General features: G+C 40.8%; 1 protein-coding gene across 1 annotated transcript in view; it reads right to left on the bottom strand.

The window, feature by feature from the left end:
- The window catches only part of ITGA8 (integrin subunit alpha 8), an 85,877-nt gene that overhangs the window by 47,188 nt on the left and 15,033 nt on the right, over positions 1 to 23,656 (bottom strand). Inside the window, exons 9-15 of the mRNA XM_044424859.1 lie at positions 21,384 to 21,429; positions 18,221 to 18,328; positions 13,220 to 13,275; positions 11,751 to 11,905; positions 9,718 to 9,855; positions 9,178 to 9,245; positions 6,216 to 6,363 (exon numbers count right to left, since the gene is read on the bottom strand). Of these exons, the coding sequence (XP_044280794.1) occupies positions 6,216 to 6,363; positions 9,178 to 9,245; positions 9,718 to 9,855; positions 11,751 to 11,905; positions 13,220 to 13,275; positions 18,221 to 18,328; positions 21,384 to 21,429 (719 nt within the window). The remainder of the gene's footprint in view (positions 1 to 6,215; positions 6,364 to 9,177; positions 9,246 to 9,717; positions 9,856 to 11,750; positions 11,906 to 13,219; positions 13,276 to 18,220; positions 18,329 to 21,383; positions 21,430 to 23,656) is intronic.

Genomic DNA, 23,656 nt, shown 5'->3' with positions numbered 1-23,656 from the left:
ATTGCTCCTTGTATAACCACTTCTAACCAGGAACTGCAAAGAAAAATATCTACTATGGCCTTGCCCAATTTGGCACCCTCCAAATGAGTTGGGGTACAACTCCCATCATTCTCAGTGAGCATGGAGATGATTAACTTCATCATCAGTTAGCCACTTAACCAGGTAATGTCTTCCCTTTCTAAGCAAAATCTCTAAATACTGAGAACAGAGAGGGTGCAACTGGCAGTGCAGGGGACTCGTTAGACAGAAATCATTTCCAGCAAAGTTGGAAATCACTTAGCATTTATAGTTTCCTCTGCCTCCTAAACTTTACTGGGAGACAGAGAAAATGACAAGTCCCATGTTCCTTAGAGGATGTGACGAGCCCTTCTTCTCATAAAAGGTAAGAGTGAGAATTTGCTAAGGAAGACTAGAGGACTTGTCAGGGAATCATTTCACTCTTTTCATATCATGGCCTCAAGCCTTTTTTTCAGGATTCTCCAGAAAAGATTGGAAAAAAACCTTCTGATTTTGAGGCAAGCCAAGGAGACTTCACCCATCACTGTCAGGAAGACAAATGTTAGATGAGACCAGCCAAACTCTCCCTGCTGGCCCTGCATGTCTTATTTATTTATTAATTAGATTTTTACCCTGCCCCATATCCAACACTGGCTATGGGCTTCTTCCCACCCCAAACTGCTGGCCTTTTTATTTTTAAAAGAGCACAGGTACATGCATTCCTCTAAAGAAATGGCCAGTGCATGACGTTTCAGTACACTTTATCCTATTGGAGTTGAGGCTTTTAGAAAACATGCAGAATTTGGAAAGGAAGCTGGGTTTGCTCCCCTTCTGCAGTGCTTCATTCAAGAAGACCTTTGACATATAAGCAGCTATGATAGAATAAGATGGAAACTAACCTGTTATTGTTGTGCTTTTTATTGTATTGGAAGGAGCAACTCTATGTCCCCTAGACAATATCTGAGGAGCTGCATGATATTTCAGATTTCCAGATCTGAGACTGAAGACAGTGCTTTGACCTCAGAGCTGGGAACTGAAGCCCTTCACCTCCTGAACAGCTGGTGCAGAAAGAACCATGCTGGTTGCTTTCCAAGATTGGAAAAGCAACCTTAGAGAGAGGGAAAGGGGGTGCTTTGCTAGGCAGAAGATAGAGAAGATCAGAGAGGCCATGATATGAGTTATTCTGCAGTCTCTCCAGCCTTGTTCCCTTTTCATTCAAAAAGCTGCAGACAGATGTGCAAATAAGCCCATATGGAACAATATTCATTTATTTACATTTATTCATCACATTTGTATGCTGCCTCAGAGCCAAAGGGTCTCTTGGCGGCTCACAGTGCTATATATGTTTTTATATATATATATAAAAAACAGAAAAAATACATAACTATAACACACAAACCATAAAGCATAGTAAAATTAAAATACAATATAAATACAACCATATAAATAGGAAACGGGAGTAGAGCACAAAGCACTGGAGACACCATCAAACAACTTTAAAATGGTTGTTTCTTTCTTCACCTTCTGAAAGGGTCTACTTATTTTTGCTCAAAAGAAGAGAAACTATAATGCTCAACTTCAGAACTGTACACTTGTTTTCCTTAAGCATGCCAGGCAAACCATGAGGAATGTTCCTTTGATGGATGTTCCAAAAGTAACTTAACTACTGTTGGTTACCTACAATAATGAGGGACAAGCCAGTTGTAAATCTGAAGTAAATTATTAGTGCAAAGCATCCAACCAAGGGTTGAGAAGTTACAGGCATGCCAGCTCTGTGTCCCAACTTTCAAGCCTCAGTGCTATCCACTATGTATCACAGGCCAATTTTGGCGCTTAGATAATGTTCCTATTTCTTTTGCACTAACAACAGTGCTGAATTTCTGAATATTATCTCTGGCCTGCTTGCTTTAGCTGGGTCATCTGTAGAAATAGAACAAAACAGAAGGAGAAAGAACAGGAAGCTGCAAGGGAAGACAAGTAAAATAACAAGGGTTTAAGAAAAATGAAAATGTGCTTATTTGCTTTTCTTCTTTGGCATCCTAAGTCAGAAAAATTGAATAATATGAATGAGCATAAATACACAAAAGGGCTTCTGAAAATTGCAATTTGGCTGAAAACTGCTAAACTCTCATGGTAATCTTACATACTATTGTAGTAGAATGTGGGTGTGCCTATCTTTAAATGAGTTGGCAAGCTAAATATTCAAAAGATTTCAATCCAGTCTTAGATTTCTGGTATGTATAAATCAGGGTTTTTCAGTGTCACTTCATATCAAAGAAAAAGGGAAGTGAACCTGCCTTAGTCAAGGGCATATTACACCAGTTCCTTGTAACATTAGTGCCTGAATGTGACTAATTCTTGAGGGTTATGGGCCATCACCTTCTACCAGATTCTTTTACTCGGAGATGCCAAGGTATGACTCTGGGATCATTCACATGCAAAGCATGTTTGCTGCCAGTCCCTTCCCTTCCCTTAAGTGAGTCTGCAACCTCTTCATTCAATGAATAACACCACAAACTTTGCAGTGAAGACAGGAGTCAATGGAGATGCTTCAAATGTTGCCATTGTGCTATGTAAAGCAGGCTTCAGTCAGGGTAGCAGTAACCTAATGCCATGTCTTTCAAGCTTTCTGTGACTTGGGGGCCTTTCCAATTGCTGCCCCCCGCCCCCCGCAATCAAACCTTAGCAGGAGGTCCTAGCAGGGCAGACTACAATTTGGCCATAGGCCTGTTTCTTATTGGGTTCTCGCCAGTTCCGTTGGGCTTCACTGTTGCCATGTATGATCTAACACTATCACAAAGAACACTTTCTGGACACTATGAGAAATGCCTGATGTTTGCGCAAGGGATGCTTGTGGGTCAACGACTCACCAAGGAACCTCTAATAAACTGAAAACAATCTCAGAGTTTCTAAAAACTACTTCAGAGATCAGCTCCCATTAAGAAACTGGTTTTAGACTCACTTCATTTAAATGATAAGACCATAGAGAAATGCAAAGCTGGGTCTCTGCAAAGATGACAAACTGGCACATGTTCTGTTGGCAGCCCCAGTAATCACATAAGCAAATCCATTAACACCTTTGTATATTTAGCTACACTAGCCTTTTATTAGTGAACGACCACTTTCTTTTTTCTTTTATAGCAACACATGCCTTATTTCATACTTTTAAACAGTAGCGAAACCTCACTAATTAGCTTCAGAACAACCTGGACTGCATTTCAAGTGGCAACAACTGGAATGTATGTGAAAACAGACAAACTCATGGAATGCTTGGTTTCATAAAGCTGCAGGCTTTAAAACTGGCAGAATGGCCTTTACGTCCATGATTAATCACCAGCTGCACTGTACTTCCCTAAAAGTTTGGATATTAATGAACTGATAATTAGCTCTTGACATTCTAACACCCAGCCCTTGCATAGAAAGTTGCATGGAACTACATGCCACCAGAATCAAGGGAACTTGCTTCTGGAGTAAGCCGATTTAGGATCCAGTAACTAGTATTTCCCCTATTCTGCTCCAATGGATAAGGGACCTAATTAAGCCGATTCTTTTATAGCTAGCAGAGAAACATCCATTACCAAATGTGCAAAGCACCACAAACAACAACTTCTTCTAAGCATGCATCCTGCTTTGTTAAATCCCACTGTCTGACAACATAGGTTTACCACTTCTTTGCAGTAGTACTGAAGCTGTAGACTCTACTGCCTAGGAAAGTTCACTTTTCTACATCCCTTTTGTTTTTTAGATACAAGGCCAGGATGGCTTTTGTTCCTGCTATGATTAATGCCATTGTTAATTAGTATTGTCACAAGGTATTTTTAATGTAGTGTTTTTATTTCTTACTTATTTTGGAATATTAATACAGTGCTTTCCATTTTTTAAAATCCCAAAACACCTTCCAAAACACAATACATCATTATATGACAACATTTAAACAAGTTAAAGACTGGGAAAATGGTTGGTGACCTAAAATAGTTATTGTACCCCTGGCAAGTTTTGGGAGATGGGAAAGGAATTTTCCCAAGGACAATATGTCACTCCTTTTTGTACTGTAAAGTATTCTGGGATGGTCCAGCCTTACATTAGCAATTCAGACTGATTTGCTTTACAAAATGCATACTCCTAGTAGGTACAAACTGCTTGAACTGTTGATATTGGTCAACACAGTTGCCTTCACCTGTGGGCTCTTCTTGGGGGCTGTTCTGCTTATGGGGACTATTGTGATGAATGCCTGAACTTTAAAGCTTACCGCTACACAACTGGGAAGCACACAGCTCTCTCGCTACATCTAATGATCCCAGGAAGCGGCAATCTTGCCTCAGAATCAAGCAACTCAGACCAAGTTATTCTTTCTCTCCTCAAAGTCAGCTATGAAAACATGATTAAAAGCTTACCAAAGCCTCCTATGAAAATACGGATCAAAACTTACCAATGGCTCCTTTATCTCTGGCAGCACCCATAGAAAGAGGGAATGTACCCATACTTCTAAAATACCTACTCTGACATCTCATACTGTCTTAATAACAACAACTTCATGCTATAATCTTGGGAATTAGATGAGTGAGAAGACAGAACACCAACATGCATCTGGTAGCAAGGGGTCAGTATATTTTTAAAGAAGAGACTACAAACACAAGATGAAGCTTTGTTTGATTAAAAAATATAGCTTCCAAGAATAGCAACAGTTTCTTTCTTGTTGGTTGTTATGTGGGGGTCAGGGATAGGAAGGCCTTTCTCCACCTACTTCTTCAATTAGTTTTATATTGGCAAAACAGACTCACAAAGAGGAACAGGAAGTTATTTTCAACGTAACAAAAATATTTGCTTCTAGAAAGGAAATTAACTTGGCACACCTTGGTTCCCTTTTGTGTGGGGAGGGTGGGGGTATTGGGTGGGATGCAGGTTGAGATGAGGATGTCATGCTTTCAACCATCCAAAATAAAGTTTATGCTGTATCAACTTGCAAACTCTGTAGTTAGATGGGTTTCTATATTCTTCTTGCCCAGTAGCAAACACATGAGTTATCTGTGTATTTAGGGGACATAATGTCACCTTGATAGTTAGAAAATCATTCTGTCCTTGTACTTCCAAAACAGTTTGAGTAAGCTGTGCTGGGTTCCTGTCCAGTTTCAGCTTCAAATGGCCTGCTCAGCAATGACTTTAAACCATTGTGATACCCCCACACTTCATAAATTAAGTCATCAGAGAAAGGTGAAACGTGAAACGTCTGTTAATTCAAGGTCACTTATCCAGTACAAAAATGGGATACCACCACAAGCAGGAAGAAAAAAAACTGAGATACTAAAAAAAGTCTATTTGTTGGCCCAATATATTTTGGAAAATTCTTTCTCATGGGTACACTAGAGCACATAAAGAAAGAATGGGATAATAAGAAAAATGAAACAATTTAATAAAGCACAATTTCATACCAAGCAGCACTGAAGCAAAATTATTCCAGTTATCTTTGGTAGGCCCTTATGCAATGTCTAGATGACCACAGAACTTTTTGGAGTCTCAGCTTTGATGTCAGAAAGCAGCTCTGAAGTTGGAAAGAGTTGCCACCCTGCATTTGGAATGCTCTTCCATCCCTTGCTGTGGCACAGACAGAACCATACTGGATGTTTCTTCCAGGATGCGAAAGCAACCTCAGAAAAGGATTTAGGGTGCAAGGAGGAGAAGATCATAGAATCATTGAAAAACAGATTTGGAAGAGCCAACCCCTTGTTCAGTGCAGAACTCCAAGAACTCTGTTCTTCTCAGATGCTGTCAAGTAGCATTTTGAATGCTTCTAGTGCGGGAGAGACCACATCCTCCCAAAGGGACTGGTTCCATAGTCATACAGTGACACTGGAAATGCCAAATATGAGGTACCCTGGCAATGCCTCAGCCCCCTTCCCTCCTGATCCAGGACAATGCCATTAGACATCTGAAATCAGACATCCAGCTGCTTTGCAGGGTGGGAACAGCACAGAAGTACCCTTCCATCCTGCACAGGATGTCATTAATACACAAGTATGGAGGGCTTCAGGGAGCCACACTGGACTGCTTCTAAACATGTAAATCAGAAATGACAATACAAAAAAAGTTTTGGTTGAAAATTCAACAATGCTAAACATATATAAACAAAACATGGTGGAAACACCCTAACCCTAACCCTAAAAGTAAACCAATCTTCGGAAATTAAGTCTTGAGGCTCCCATCTTATACCTTAACAGTACCTTGTTGTTGCGCTCAACACCAGTGTAATCTGCCTCAGGAGGAATCTTTATATGCAGCTCAGCTTCATAAGCGCCTTCACCTTCATTTCTTGAATTGATCACAAGCATGACATAGTTTTCTTCACCAATTACAATTTGATCCCGATCCCTAAAAACAAAAAATGAATGAGGTGACACCAAATTTTTCATACGACGTCACTGTGTTTACCTCAGAGCGAATTGTGAGTAAGAATGCCTTGCCTCTGCAGAAGTAAGGCCTCATCCTGAACATCTCCGAGGCTGAACCGCACATTTCAAAAAACAACGCATGAGGACTCAGGGATTTATCCAGCTGCTAGAACAATTACTGGAAGACCAGAAAAGGTGAGTTGGCTAAAAAAATTCGGATTACGGCACATTTCCCAAAAAGTCCCAACACCTTGCTAATATTTATATAGGAATGCAATGGGAAGAAGACTCAGGCTAGGGTTAGGGTTATGAAACTGTCACACCCTCCGCTTGTCAAAGGGCCTCAAACAAACTCCGCAGGGGCAGAAACGGTGAGCCAGCCAAAAAAAATTGGGATTCAGCCACTTCCTGAAAAGCCTCAACACCAGGGTATTCTTTATATAGGAATTCAATGGGGAGGAGATTCAGTCTAGGGTTAGGGTTATGAAACCCTCATGCTCTGTGCTTATAATAGGCCCTGGAACAAGCTCTGGAGGGGCAGAATAGGTGATTTGGCCAAAAATTCTGTGATTCTGTCACTTTTCCCGAAAAGACCCAACACAGAAAATGCAGTTCACTTTTTCAATGTGTTTCGACCTATCAAGATGATGACTTGAACCACATTTTACCCTTAAGCCTGTTGCCTCATGCAGACTTATTACAAGTCAAGTTCACTAGGAGCAAATCTCCCGAGAATGGTGAATTAATGCAGACTTAAAATTATGTTAAAATGGTTTGTTTTCAACAACATTTTTAGCAGAATGTGGAGTACTTCTGAATTCACGTAGTATATGTGATTCTCTCAGGGTTGTATGGCAGGCCGGTGAAAGAAGCAATGTTTCTTAGGTATGAATGGAGATAGAGGCCAGGTTTACATGACATGGGAAGCCATAGTGAAATCTTATCATTACTGAATTTCGGAATTCTTGCATGGTAGGAATAGTTTTCCAGAACCATGAATGATGAACACTCTGTTTTATGGTTTTACACTTCACTGTGGCTTCTCTGGTCATCCAGATTCAGCAACAGCATTTTACCATTATTGGTACAGAAACATTATAAAATCTCTTGGCGAGAAAGGCCATGGAAGTGTCCACTTCTAGCCTTTGATTTCTGCTGTCCTCATTTGTAACACATGCATCATGTGTTTACTTTTGGAAACAAGGAGAAAACATGCAAATACACAGAGGAAGAAAGTGGGCATCATGGAAAATGGCTTACTTTCATTCAATAAAAATCTCTATGGGGGCTGGAGTTGCTGTGAGACACCACAGCCATGCAGGTACACTCAGGAGGGGGAAAGGGAACTCACCTCAGGACCACAGCAGACCAATCAGGACAAGGCTGCTGCAGTCCACTGGCATGAATACGGAAAAAATGGGGATTTTGTTCATGGGACTGTTGGGATGTGTACCAAGGCTGGGAGGATGGAGCAGGAAGCAATGTGATTGCCTGACCTTTAACCTTGGGCAAAAATCTACACACTATGTTCTTTGCCTTGCCTTGTAAGCCAGCCAGAATCTCACTAATTCAGTTTCCCTGTTACCAGGGTCTACAGCAGGGGTGCTGGACTCTAGGCTTGCAGGCCAAATCTAGCACACCTGGCATCCTGAATTGGCCCTCCAGGGATCTCCTTTTCTTTAACCCACCCTCTTCCTTAACAGTTTGACAGCTTCCTTAAACTTTAGTTACTGGAAGTAAGTGCCTTATGCTAAAACATGCGTTCCCCTTTTACTATGGGCTCCACTCATTTCACCTTTCATACCCACTATAAACATGCAGCTCCCAAGAGCTTCTCTGAAAGTGAATTTGGCCTTCAGGTTGAAAGCAGTTTAGCAACCCTGGGTATGGCAAAAGAGAGCACCAAAGTCCAATGCTATTTGTGTTTACAAATGTCTGCTGAAGTCAGTGAGTGGTTGCACCTGGAATGACAGACTAGGAAGTGCGATACCCAGATGCAAATCCTCTCTCAGTCATGAGAATCACGGGGGAATCTGCAGCCAGCCCATTTTTGTCAGCCTGACCTACTTCACAGGGTTCAGGCAGGGACTAAATAGGAAAGGAGGAGGAGGAACTGTGAATGCAGTCTTGGTTCCCTTGGCAGATGGGCAAGGCAACATGAAATAAATACAAGCAAATTATTTCTCTGATAAAGGAAAGAAAAAAAAAAACAACAAATCAGGGAACAATTTTAATTCAGCTATTACTGAGGAAAGGGTGCCCAATAAAGCCCAACCAGTCTTCATGAACCTTTCCAGAACATCCCCTGTGTCTTTCCATCAGTGTACAAGAGTAACTTTGGACATGGTATGAAGCCAGAACTACTCCAAATAATGCCCATCCACAACTCAAAAATGTCTCTCTCAAATATTCTCCTTTTGATGCAGAGGCCAAAAGAGAAGGCTGCAACTTTGAGGGGAGCCAATTCCATGTGTTTTTGTTCAAGCATAGAAAGAGTATCCAAAATATTATTTATTTTTTTCTGTTCTTAAAGTAAGCCCAGTTTGAACAAGTAGGGATATACAGAGCGGATTTTGTTTTGAAAGGTGACAAACCTTTGAAGCTGCACATTTGAGGACCGTAAAAAAACGAACCAGAGACTTAAAAGCTGGTCTCAGCATGTGGTGGTAAAGATCTCCTTCCTATCACCAGGATAGCCCTGATGGGGGAGGTGGGCAAGTCCCCCCCAGCAGCTTTTTAATGAACACCTTTATTCCATTAAGTGCAGTACACAAGTTTATTTGTTCAAACTTACGGCACAGCAGAAAGCTTCAAGTCAGGAATGCACACGTTGTCTTCTCCACAATCCACAAGTATGTAAGCCTGCATTGTCCAAAACATGCATCACTTTCATGATGTTAGGGCTCTGTTTACAGGAATTTCACCCATTTCCTTTCCTTTCTTTCTGATTTTCTTGTTTGATGGCCATTTAAAATATTTCCCCAAGAGGATCTGATCCTCCCAAACCCCCAAACCTAATGCAAAGAGCTAGTGGCAGCTGTTTATATAGGAAGTCAGGTTGCATTCTGCCTGTTAAAGGGGCTGTGCATTATTCCTGCAAGGAAGACAGTTTACATGCTGTTACAGTTAGCTAGGTCTAGGAGAATAAGAGCATTTAGAAAATGCAGGCTGGAAGAGTTCCACGAAATCTCAGATAGGTCTGGTTCAATTAACTCACCATCATGAACAAATTAAATTCTAGTTAAAGATACTGAGGGAATGCTGGAACCACTGAACAAAGCATCTTATATGAAATACCACACAGCATGATAGCATTTCTCTGAAAGACCCATACCTGTTCCGCAAGAACATTTTCTTGGTAGTAATTCAGTATCGGGTTCACAGCTAAACCATCTGAAAATGCAGATTCATCCAAGCTGTAATTCAAGCTGATGTTGATGGGTGACAATTTATCTCGAAATTCAGTTTCATCCTGCAGGAAGGAAATTGCAGGAAAGCCCTTCAGGAAAACATGCATTGCCCTTCATTTATTTACAACAATTAATGTTGGTAGTTCTTTCAGTAATAAAGCAACAAACTTTACTAACCATAACTGTCCACTCAGAAGGACTACTGCATTGAATGAAATGTACCCTGCCAGATTGCAGCCTAGCTCCCCAGAAAAGGACTGAGAACAAGTTACTTACCTCTGCTGACATTTCTACATTGCACGTTCTCCACACAGCTAAACTTGAGACACAGCTTGCACAGACTCCAGTCTCATCTCAAAGCAGTAGACTGCCCTGAAGTCATATTTCTAAGCATGGGAAGAAAGCCTTGGATCCTCCAGATGTTCTTGGATTACACTTCCCACAATCACTGACTAATGGCCATGCTCTCCAAATGGGAATTGAATAATGTATGGCCATGCTCTCCAAATGGGAATTGAGTAACGCTCTCCCCCAATCTAAGAGACAAATTTCCAGATGCTCTGTACAACTTAGAAGAAGTAGCAGCACACGCATACAAATTTCTGGAAAGAATTCCATGCATCATCTTATACAGCCAAACAGTACATCCTTACCTTACTTTAACAAGACAGAATGCCTACCTATTTGAGGGCCTACCTATCTGAGGTATCAACATGGATCAAAATTGTCCATCCATGAAAATAAAAATCTTTCTGTCTGGCAGCACCATCATGACAAAGTTGTGAAACCTCAAATCTGAAGCTTGGCATCTATGCTAAGGGAGCCCTAGAGGTTTGCACCTTGGGGATTTTTTTAATTTTTAAAATACAATTAATTTTAGTGGATATAAACATGACCATGTGGTGGAGGCCTGCAGTGACTTCTTCAGTCATCAGGAACAGACTTCCCTAGCCAGCATGACACTTTGCGTGTCATGCACAGTGCGTCATGCACAGTCTGAAGCAAGGGGTATTAGTAATTCAAGAAGAGAGTTATATGTCCACCATTGACCTGCCATAGAGAAGCCCGTCCTTCAGGAAAATGGAGAGCACCAAGCATTCCCTTCGAGGCTGTAGGTTCTAGCATGAAAGGGTTACATGCAGGGCTTCCAGAAAGTATGGCTTCAACTCAGAAAAAAGTGGTGTACAGAATATGAATTTCATTGTCCAAGATTCTCCATACATCACCTGAATAAATATTTGCTATTTATTTGATGCCTGTATTTGACACCAAATCCTATTTTCTTTTTCATGTATGAGAGTAGACCAATGATATTTGCAAAATGTCAGCTGGCAGAGGAGGGCATTTGACAGTATGGAGTCTGCCAAGGAGAACAACTTTGGCAAATGTGGGGGGCATTTCTGTCCCCAGACTGACCCTCATGGGCTGCACCTGCCCTTTCCATACATACACTCTCTTAAATGGCATCCAAAGTGGCTACAGCATGCCAATAATGTTAAAATTAGCTTGGTTTCGGCTTTTGATACACCATATCTCCACTGTATCTAAAGAGCACCACCACCACCCCCTTTCCAAATAGGCACACTGGATTCCATTTTTTATTTGGTTATTTGCTTATAATTTAGCATTTAGTTTATTTGCTTATAATTTTGGGAGAGCACAGTAGGGGCAGTGCATGGATTGCACATTGCTCACCTTTGCAGTTGCTTAATAACACATCACAGTGTTTTGTTTTGTTTTCAAAGATGCACCACCGTTCCAAGATAAATTGTAGAGCCATTTAACGAAATGAGTAATGCATGTTTAATTTTCTAAGGGGGGGGGTGGATATAATCAGTTTTTAAAATCAATTATTGTTGATTGTTGACTGACCTTGTTTAATCATCTGGATACAAGCTATATTCTGAAATAACTGCCCTGAAATAATGTTCTTGATCCAACAAAGGAAACTGCTTACTCTGAGATAAACCACAAAATCCTTGCAAGTGAGCAAATTCTGCCTGGCTATCCTGATGAGGAAGACATGCTGTGACTGTTGATAATCCAGGAAGAGGGTCCGCTTCACAGCTCCTTTGACTTTTAAGGAATCTAACTGCAGCTCAGCTCTCAAAACTAAAACGACAACATAACATTATGAAGTATAGACGGATTGAGCATAATAAAAATACAGTTTATGCTTCAGTTTCTTCACTGATTCATAGAAAGTTCCTGCTTTTACCAAGTCCATATTTCTGGTAGCAGTTCAACATTTGTTCAACTGACGAGCAATGCTTTCCCAAAAGTAAGCTTCCTAAGCCTTTCTTATGCCATTACACACAGCAGAAAAAAGAACGTTACATACTTCACCCCTGCGTATCATGCTAATCCTTTATCCAACCCAGTGACAGCACCCAGCATGGCGGACCAACTGTCTGGGCCCATGGAGCCCAGAGAAACTACCTCAGTTGGCACCAGCCTCCTCCTGTTTTGCTGGACCCGCACCATGAAGGGAAGTCTCAGGGCAGGTGGCTGCAGCCAACAGCACTGTCAGTATCCCTGGTACATCTTGGGCCTGCACTTGACTTACACTGCCCTAGTGGGTAGATGGGGAAGGCGGAGACCAGAAAATGGAGGGAAGGCTGGTAGAAAGATGCCAAAGATTAGAGAGAAAGCAGGTAAGTTTAAAACAAAAATTACAAGTGAAGAGTGAAAAAGAAGTTCCTGGAGAGATGGGGCAGAGTAACAAGCCAAGGAGTAGAAAGTGGTGGAGAGAAAAAGGCAATAAATGCTGAAAAAATACTTAACCTGAGGAGAGAAGCATTTCCCAATCTAGGCATGGGAGTGGTCAAAAAGCAACTGAGGAAATGGGCGGGAGGGAACAGGAAGGGGAGGGGCTCTTGCTCAAAGACTTAGCTGTAAAAATCCTTGCCAGTTCAAGAGAAAGACTTACACACAAATAGTTGGGAGTCAGTGCTTACTTCTAAGTAAACACAGACAATTAGGATGCAAACTCAGGCCACTATCCTTCTCAAACTACATGAATTTCAGTTTGTTCAGTCCAGTCCAGCTGGTTTCATTCAGTACAGAGACTGCAACTTGCACAGCACCCTCCCAACGGTATCTGTGGGACCTTTTCCAATCCAGTTGTATGGCTGACAACCAAGGTCCAAACTAGATGTGATGTTGCATAAATGTCATCATGACAATGGGGGTGCCTTCTGAATGAACATAGTACCCTTGGAGTGTTGATTTTTGCTGGAGCATGGCAGGGAGGGAAGGAGTTAACTGTTGGCCTCTGTAGAGTGGGGTTGGGGAGAGGGTACAGGATTCCCCATGACTGATATTTACACAAGAAAAACCCTACAGATTTGTAACACAGTATCAGGAGCCACACCTAAATGATTCACTGATTCTTAAGCATAGTCATGCACATATATAAAAACTTACCTATTTTATCTGAAATACCTGGACTTTCAAAAGCCACACAGACAGATACATTAAAGCTAGAGGAGAAAACACAGAAAATATTTTTTCTTAAAATTCTACACTAGGATTAAAAAACAAATTCTTGTCACCTTTTTGGTTTCACTTTTTCAAAGTGTTGTCCCATAAAATACCCTGCTCAGATTCATGGCATGCCACCATTTCTTAACCACAAGGTACTAAGAGAATTCTAGCTATGCAAAAGGAGTTAGGTGATTATCTAACCTGGTCTTGGTACCTTCACCAAATGAGTATGGTAACTAAACCAATGAAGCTTTAATGGGAGCCACTGATGGAGACGTCCTCAGAGATTTTTAAGCAAAAGGTTCCTGGTATGCAGAAGACTAGATTGTAATTTCACTCCTGCTTCGTTGGGGATGACTACTTATCCAGATCATTTTTTTCACCCTCAATGTGCATCACTTTATGCTTTTTTGTAATGAATGAATTTGCTTTCTTCTCCAGTTAAACGGCACTGTTCTTCACTCCCTATAGCCAACATACACTAACTAATGTAAACAGGTCTCTATCTTCCAAGTCTAATCAGACTGAGGAGCATAAGTTAAATATTTTATATCACTCATTTCATTTGACATGCCAAGTCAGTCTTACAAACCGAGTAACTGTGCAGACAGAGCATTCAAAGATGTAATCTGAAAAGCACTTGAGCTGCAATACTTTCCCTTACTTTATGAAAATATCAATTTTTAATCAGACTATGCTCAAAAGGCTTTTATAAATAGCCACAGATGGATGGTTAAATCATTATAACAAAGTCACTCCTGTTAGAAAAGTATAATTTCCTGCTAATCAGTGTTGCTGGAAATCTATCATTCCTGGCTTCTGCCTGATGACAGGCCAATCTACATGCTCCAAGATGAAAACTGGGGGGGGGGGGGGATCCCAAAACTGAACACTTTATGCAAATTAAACATCCCTAGCACAGCAGTAAAAAGCTGCATATCTGAAAGCCAGAAAAGTCTTCCTATGTGATTACAGTATAATAAATTTTTGGAAATACCAGAGTTTATGTAAAGAGCTTGAGTTAACCAGATCTTTTCACCACTTTTATTGTTATTATAGTATAAAAACTACAGAATATATAGAAGAGAATTTCATGGATAAGAATATTCTTACACACCTCTTTTCAGTCCTGTTTTTCAAATATACATCTACATGCTCTGTAAATTCAGCAACATCACCTCTGGAATAACCTCTAATTTTATAAGAACTGTGTATTGGCTTCCTCTGACAGTCCTAATGAAGATGTGCCACATCTGGAATTCATATATTGTACATGACCTTATTCAACATCTTCCTTCAGGGCAAACAATTTGCCATGTACCATTAAGCAGAACTTTCCTGTAGATTCCAAAGGCTTTTATGAAGATTTATTTCAGGCTCTCCAAGAAAATCACAAATTCTGACCCATCTCCCTTTCCTTTGGAATTGTCAAGAGATGAATAACTGAATAGTGCTTAAAGTTATGGGGCAGTATAGAGCAGGAAATGAGGAGAGAAAAATAAATACGTACATGATATGCATATGATCTAGGGGCTTAAAACTTTACAGGGCAAATAGTGGCCAAGGCATGAGTATAATGAACTGCCTTACGCTTCTGGGTTAGAAATTTCCATTCAGGAAACTTCACAGAAGAAGCTATTTTGCTATTCATCCATGTCTGTAGAAATGAAGAACTAGCAGAAATACTGCATTACCAGTGCATATACAACTCATATACCAAGTTCGCCATCCTCACTGGCTTTCATGAAGCTATCCATTGCCTGCATAGAATACTAAAGACAGACACCATTCATAGATTTGTAGCTTGAGAGAATAAAATGTGGGTTACAACTTTGTGAGGCTGGGCTGGGGCCTGCTGGGGGTTTAAATTCAAAACATCTAGAGGGCACTGGGTTGGGGATGGTCATTGTTCATATTGGCTAGGAATGATGACAGCTATAGTCCAAAACATCTGGAGGGCGCTAGATTGGGGAAAGCTAATTACACTTTGGGTGTAATGCTGAACTGTGAAATGAAAGCCTTCCGTGTCTACTCTGCATAGGTGCATCAGAGAAGGAGAGGGGCAGCCAAAGCACAAAAGCTAAAGATTCTTCTAAATACAGCCACATTTTGTACTTTTATTTCTTTGCCGATATAACAATTGTTTCTCCACTTTCCCAACTTCATCCAACCCAAGCGCTCTGCTCCATTTTCCTATGCTGCCCCTTCTGCCAGGAAGCCGCATGCAGAATTTCTTTCAAAGTGTCTCTCAGAACCCATCTTTTCTGCAAAGCCTTTGCCTTAGTTCTCATCTTCAACCCAAATAAACCGTAAACTTGAACTACTCCATTTGAGCAGAATGATCCCTTGACACTTTTGCCTTGTCTGTTCCTTTTTCAGAAAAAAGCTGAACTGAAAAGGCTATACTTTAGGAAGAAACCAAGACCTGAACTGGAAGGGGTGACAACTGCGGATATTAATGTTTAACTCAATAAAAAATGCTTGTGTTAAGCATCCAGAACTATTTATAACTGTATGTGCAGCAATTAATTCATTAAGACAATTTAGAACAATTGACGGATGAAAAGAGCAGTAGATAAGAAACAGCGAGGAAGTGAGGGGACTCCATCCTACATCTGTGCGGCTCTGTTTGCCTAATCCTCTTGTGTGCTGTGCTTACGTGTTTTCAGTGGCGAAGGGTATAACTACTGCACCCTGACAATACATGGATACTGAAAGATCCACACCACTGGCAATTCCTGGAACAGAGGGGGATACCTGAGTACAAATTTTCTCTTGGTCCAGACTTGGAACACAATCTTATGCAGGTTTAGGCAGAAAAAGAGGCCCTAAATCCCAGCATGTCTGTCAGCCATGCATTTTTCTACACAAACTTGTAGAAGATTGCACGTTTATTTAGTCACAGTTTAATCTTATTGAATCAGTGAGACTTCAATCAGTCAGGCCTAACTTGTCCTATTTATTTTTATAGGACTAAACCATGACTAACCTAATTTGGATTCAATCTGCTTATAACTTCACATTTTAACACTTTCTAATATATCCTGATTTTTAAATCAAGTATATAGAATTTTTATTACAAGAGGAAAAATATTAATAGCAATCGCCCAGTTGGTTAAAACAATATTTCTTTTATACTAGACAGCATTCCATAATCAGAGTCTTTAGACTTTTGGAATCTTTTCTGGTCAAGATGGTTCTTTCATTCATTTTATTTTGAAATGTCAATCAATGGACATTTTTCACAAGTTGCACAGCTGGATAAAAGACACAGAAATCTATCCCATGGGGCAGAGGAAACATTTGTTCATTGGAGTTTCCCTAATAATTGTTTGCATATGTAACATGAGTTATAACAACTACAGAGAAAAATTACAGAATGAAAAACTAACAGCTGCTCTTCAATCATTTGGAGATACTGGATTAAACTTTTGTTTTTTACTAGCAGAGGTAAAATCTCCAAGGAGCATATTTTATAACATAACAGCCAGAACCATGGCCGTCTATCAACTGTGAAAAGCACTTCCATTCTGAAAGGGTTAAGTTTCCACGAAGACAGCAGAAATTCAAATGCAACTCTGGTATACTTTTAGGCAGGAGAATGAAGCAGCTGAGTCTTGAGATGGTCATGTGAGATGTACCATTTTATCTGGCAGGTGAGGACCATCATTTGGACTGGTCCCAGTAATTCCCAGATAAGAGTTCTAGCCTAATTTGCTGTTCGTCATCTTTATCTTTTCACACAGTCTATAAGCTGGAAGCGCTTTAGCATTCGAACCATACTCCTTTCTACTGCCTCTTGACTCTGCCTGGAAGATACTGAAAAGCAATTCCTAGCAATGGCACTCTTTGCGGGAGGCATCACACAGATGTGGAAAAACCTCTGACTTTGTGCTAAGGAAGAGCATATGCACAGTCTCCTTGCCAGCCCCAGATCTTGCCCAGCATGAAGTATTGCAGAAATGTACATGGGACAAATGTAAACTACTGGAAGGCTGCGGTATCGATGGGGTTGCTCAGTATTGTTCACCGATGTTTAACAATTGTTATTGGTTTTATTTCTGCAGGAATAGATTAAAACCCAATAATCAGGTTCTGGTCAATCCAGACACTGGAGAAAAAGTTCAGAGATCCTCTCTATCTGAAGAATGGGAGGAACCTGTGGTATCCCAACCTTTCCCTGCCTTCTCCTTTGACCAATACCAAGTGCTGCCATGAGGCCTGATTCTCCTAGCCCTGAGGCCCACAAGAGCAAAGGTTTCTGTGGAACCAGTTGGCAGCTGAAAGTTGCTTTAGGAGTGTCCATTCAGTTGCCAGAAGATGCTCGTATCACTGGGAGAGAGGATCCAGTTGAAAATAATGGCCAAGAAGAGAAGGGGCTGGCAATGACTATCTAAGACTCCCAGTCTGCTCTACACTTTGTGCTGGATTCACAGCTCTCTTTGGGCCATTGGGCAGTAGTCAAGACTGCCAACGTGGTAGTGGAAGCTACTGTCAATGCAGTGGTCCCTAGCAGGTCCCAAAGCAACTGGAAGTGACTGAAGATGTGCATTTCTAGAATGGCACAAGTCAGTGGGCTTGCAGAAGAGACTTCCACTGATCTGCTGTATCCCAAGAATTAGTACTTCTGCTCCTTTCTGGGGTTCTTTAGCAAGTGCTCATTCCTGTTGCACTCATGGTGGGGCACAACAGAATCAGCAGAACCACAAGCAGCAATATTTCCCACTGCCTGTGACTGCAGTTCCTTGGTCACAGAGTCTGTTGAGATCATAAGGCAGGAAGGCATACCTGCAGCAAAGGCTATCCAGAAGAGGAGCAACACAAACGAACAGCAACAACGACAATCTAGTATTTTGCTGTAGGTGCAAATACATGACACAGACAATACTGGGCGGGGGTGGGGTGACTAAATGGAAATGGTCTTTGCTATCACCAACTTACCAAGCTGCCCAAGCCACAGAGTTAGGAAGATGGCAAGTTTTATTCTCTGGATTTATAATCACTGGGAAGAGTAATAGCCGGGCATCCACTGTCACAACTGGTCTTGCTCTGGTGGGCAAAAAAGAAAGGCTCAACATGTACAAAAGGGATAGCAATGATAGAGGAGAGCGAGAAATAGAATTTAGTTACAGTGGATGTTAATGGCATGTGGGAATACAGAAATGGTGACTCACACTTCCTGTATTAATGTGCGCAGCATAAACATTCAAACTCCTGTGGGGAGGTGTATGCAAGGAACACATGTATATTTCCACAGGGATGAAGCAGAAGCCCCCTGCCCTTGGATGCTAATGACTCACTCATATTTAATGTGTTTGCACATAAATTTAAGATCTATTCCAACCCAGTTAATAGCTATTACTGAAATATATCTACAAAGACAGAGGCGTACTTACAGGGACAGGGTTGTTGCTGTTCTTGTGATATACACACCACATTCCAACAAAGCTCAGACTCAGAACTGTAATAGGATGCTGTGTTCAATCCCAGCATCTTACAATCTATTAAAACAATATAATAACTCCACAGTTCTACATATGCCTACTCAGAAATCAGTCCCACTGTGTTCAGTGGGGCTTACTCCCAGATAAATGGGTATTGGATTGCAGTCTTAAAATCTGACAAAACAGCCAAAGAACCATACCCCTCTTTATCAAAAGTACACAGAAATGGCTTAAACAAAGCAGGTTCACAGAAATTCTCCAAGCGCTTTCCCAAATAGGAAAGTCTTATTTCCGAGGCTGGCAGCCCCAGATGTGTGGGACTGCCGCCCCACCATACCAGCCTGCTTGGCCAGTGGCCAGGAATGCTGAGAGCTGTAGAGCAAAACAGCTGGAGGGTTTCAAGTTGGGGAAGCCTATCTTACATTGGCCATTGGAAGACTAGAATCCAGCTGAGTAAAACGTCTTGTTTGGGAGTATATATTTCAGAAGGAAGGCCCTTCTTAAGACCCTTTATGTCAATTTCTTGGCAGAAAGAGCATTTAACTCCCCACTGACCTTTAAATGTACATGTAGCTATATTTTTTCCAGGGGAAAACATATAAAACATGTGCTTAGTATCACAAAACATGTTTATCTTAAAACTAAATACCTGAGTTGCCTACTCAAAAGTCACAAGTTACAAACGACATCTCTGCCCATCAATTTAGGCCATGTATTAGGCACCCAGAGTAACTTAGTGTGATGTTGAGAAGAGTCATGGATTCACAAAAGCAACAACAGGAGTCCTAAAGCTTGCTAGAGTCTATGGTACGCTGGAAAAAAGAGGGGGAACTCATGTGTCTTGTTCTATGACAGGACAACTAAATGCTGGGTGTAATACATTTCTACTTCCCATTCTACAGATCACAGCTTGGTCCCTCTCCAGTTGTGAGTTACAGCTATTTTGCTTCACTCTTTTTCTCTCACCATACAATTTGTCCCTCCACACCATCAGCTATTGTGGAAGGCAAGCACAGCTGATGGATGAACTTGACTGACCCAACCCTATCGAAAAGGAAAATGTGTTATCTGCTTTGTTACCAGCTTCCCATGCAGCCATATGGGGAGGTACGAGGAGGGGTCTTGTCTAGGCTCTGTGTGCATGGGGTTGCGGGGGCAGGGTACAGTTCCCTACGGGTAGGAGAAGAGGCCCACAGTTAACATTACAGGGCCTGGGCTCTTACAGGCATTTTAAATGTAGTACATATCAATTCATGGAAAAGGGAACAGATGATCAGACCTTGTTTATCAAGATTATTATTAATAATAATAATAAATTAAACCTATTTATTTGATTTCTATCCTGCTGTTTCTCTCTCTTTTTTCTTTTTTTAAGAACTCATGTCATTTGCCTCCTCTGCTCATAATCTTATCCCCACAACAACCACCCTGTGAGGTAGGTTGAGCTGAAAGCCAACCAATTTAATAAAAAGTATGGGTTATTTCCTGACCCAAGAAGCAGTCTCAATGCCACATGAGATCTTGTGCATGGATGGTTTGGAATTCACAGTCTTGCAGCTGAAGGTTCCGGAAAGGTGTCAAAAATGCATTAAGAGCCTACCGGGGATTGGCAGAGAAGAGGGAAAGGGACAAGGCTGCCCTCTTGTACCAGCCCTCTCCCAACAGGGGAGGGCTGCAGCTGGTCACTCACCTTCCATGGCCTCCGCTGCATGCAATTCCTAGTCTCAGAGGCAGCTAGGCTAGTGCTTAAATACATGATGCTTTAAAGTTTAAAGGGTCCGATCAGTGCACTGAGATCAGGGGGCTGTGGTGTGGGTTGCATCATGTTTTAAAAGGACTGCAAGGGTTGTGTTTCAGCAATCGAATATTCTCCAAGAGGGTAAAAAGAGACATCCTCTTTTAGTTTTGTCAGATTTTGTATTTGTGTTGAAGGAGAAGGAAAAAGGGAAAAATTTTCCCAAACTGCTCTTATACAAAACAGAAGCCAAGTGGCTAACCCAAACAAAGAATCAGAAATGACAACTGAAAAAACAGTTGGAAACAGACATGACTACAATAGTCTGAAATTTACTTAGAACTTCTCCAAATAACTGCTAGGAAGTAATTGTACACCATTAATTCATTTCTTTTAGAAGAAAACTATATATCGAGAGGAGCTGATAAGTGACTATATGGCTGTCAGGCAGAACATGATAACTGCAAAGATAACATGCTAGGAACACTATATATGACAGCATATCACTGGAGTCCCTAGCAGCAAATATGACAAAACAGGTTGTCATGCTTTGGCCACATCATGAGAAGGCAAAACTCCCCAGAGAAGATGATCATGCCAGGGAATGCCGAAAGCAGAAGAAGAAAAAAAAGGAGCGAGCGCGGGATGGATTGACTCTATAATTATGGATTACTGTGAACTGCCCAGAGACATTTGGCCATGGAAGACACAGCTTTGAACTTAAAAAAGCTGAACAGAGCGATCATGGATAGGGCATTTTGGAGAGCTTCCATTCATGGGGTTGCCATAAGTCAGAAATGACTTAACAGTTCATAACAGCAAAAACAAGAGCTTAAACACAGCTCTGGGAGAAAAAAACTGACTAAGAAAGAAATCTTTTTGTGTGAACAGGTAACAAAAAAGGAATGGAAAGAATAATACATACCTGTAAACTACTACTTTTCCAGCTCCAAATGCTCCCACAATTAAATCTGGAAAAGAAAAAAGGAACACTAGAAACACAGACAATACTGTCAGAACATTTTTCATAATCTTTATTGATGTGAAAAGAACAAAATTAACAAAATGCAGGTGCGCAGTGGTAGCCCATGCAAATTCTGAGTTTGCTTTCATTAATTGCAAACTCAGTTAAAGTAGTTCTCCTTACTAACCAACCAACCCACCCCTATGCACACACACACACACTATTTGATGAGTTCTTACAGACCACTAATGTTTCGTTTTCCTGGATGGTGTCAGCAATCAGAAGGTAATAGGATCAATTCCTAAAGAGAAAGTGGACCTATGTGAGCTCTCTTCATCATTCTGTAACCTTTTAATCGCAGCAAACAACCTCTTCCACGCCCAGAAAAAGGGTAAAGATTCCTGAGTGAAAATACAGTCATTACTCTTTGGAATATAAATCATCTGTATATACAGAGTAACTGCTCCCCGCCCCCCAATAACTCCCTTTTTATTTGCATAAAGATGGATTCTGTTTGCTTTTTATTAATCAGTTTAGCACATTGTACAAACTCTGAACTGAAGTTAGTTTTAATCATGATTTGCTGAAAGAAGCCAGCTTCATAACCCATGGTTTAAAATCATTTCAAGCACATTTTACATAGTTAAGATTAGCTGCAGTTTACTGGGTTTCACTGAAAGGACAAGGTGTGGCTAACCAAAACCAGAAGCACATGCTTCAGAACTCATCATGACTGCACTGAAGAAGAAGAGGAGGAGAAAGTGAGTGAATGCAAGACTCACCTAATCTTGTTACCACCTATCATGACAAACCAGGGGCAGGCAACCTCAAGTATTACTTCCCCTGCCCCATTCCTTGCATGGGCCACAACCCTGCCACACCACTAAATTTGGTATTTTTTCTACCAAATTTCAGCAGCAGAACACCATGGAATTACGAAAAGGCCAAATTTAGCTTGTCCTCAAGCTAAACTTGATCCTTTTATTACTTTGTGCTGTTTTGTTGCTGAAATTTGGCAACAGGCATATTTCTTAATTTCATTTATTTGTTTATTTTTGCTGCTGCAAATTACAGCAAGGGCTGCCTGGGGCCTGTCAGCTTGATGCTGCCCACCCATGTTTATTATACAGATCATCGTTTATCGCAGTGTCCAAACACAGTCATAATCATTTCCCCCATTTCTAACATTCAGAGGTGGATATGGATTCTTACATAGTAAAAATGGCACTATCCACACAACAGGCTATCAGGAACCACAAAGTCTGCACATGGACCAAAATTAGTTAGGCAAAGAACCCTAGATGTGTAGGGCAGGATCTCTAGAAAAATGCAGGGACAAGAAATCATGTTCAGTAGCTGCGGGATGCTGACTTGGTGGGAAAGAATGAAAAAGTAGGTAGGAGAGGGAAAATGGAATGGAGTATTTTGGAGAAGAAATCTGCCTAGAACACTGGCCAAAAGTACACTGTACTTTGCTGCAATTCTCACTTCTTATACTAATTTTCACCGTACTCTTGTTTCAGAGTCCTTTACATTGAACTACACAGAAAACCTAGAGAAATTTTTCTTTCCTTTCTTTGCTTTAGCTAAAGCGCAGGTTTCCATGGTTGGAGTGCCAAAATCATTGATGGGCTTTGTAAACATTTAGAGTTTTGCAAATAATAATCAAAATCAAGTGTCTGAGCTGTCTACATTAACTGAAGCCTGGCAGCATCATTATCCTAAAAATAGAGAATCCTTTAGTCATGCCATTCATATTTCCTCTCAGAAAATGCCACAGATATATTTTTGCTAGCTGACAGCAAAACTTTTGTACAATTTGCAGAATATTTTCTCCAAAAGGAGAGAGAACGATGTTAAACTGTGTCTGAATCTTCTCCAAGCAAAACCTGAAATAAAACTACATAAAATGTAAGATTAAATTATACTATTCCTTTTACTGGGTATTTGACTTTTATTTATGATGTTTTCTTAAGGGGAACAAATCTCCATGGCTTTGATTTAAGGAAACAGTTGTCTATATAAATCATCACTAGGATATAGCTAAATCTCTAAAGAATTTGGGACTTGATTTCCAGCTCCTTGAATTCCATGCATGCATTTCTACCTCCTAAAGAGAATCATCATCTACTTTCCATATAGATAATGAATAATACCCACCATTGCCAAGAGGGAAAGGCTGAATATTTTGGAAGGAAAGAAGTAACTGTGGGCAGCTTTTTAAAAGTGTGTGG

The sequence above is a fragment of the Varanus komodoensis genome, unplaced genomic scaffold (genome assembly GCF_004798865.1).
Source record: "Varanus komodoensis strain SLA01 unplaced genomic scaffold, ASM479886v1 scaffold15, whole genome shotgun sequence".
In the NCBI taxonomy this organism is placed as follows: Eukaryota; Metazoa; Chordata; class Lepidosauria; order Squamata; family Varanidae; genus Varanus; species Varanus komodoensis.
This window is presented reverse-complemented; position numbering and strand designations above follow the sequence as displayed.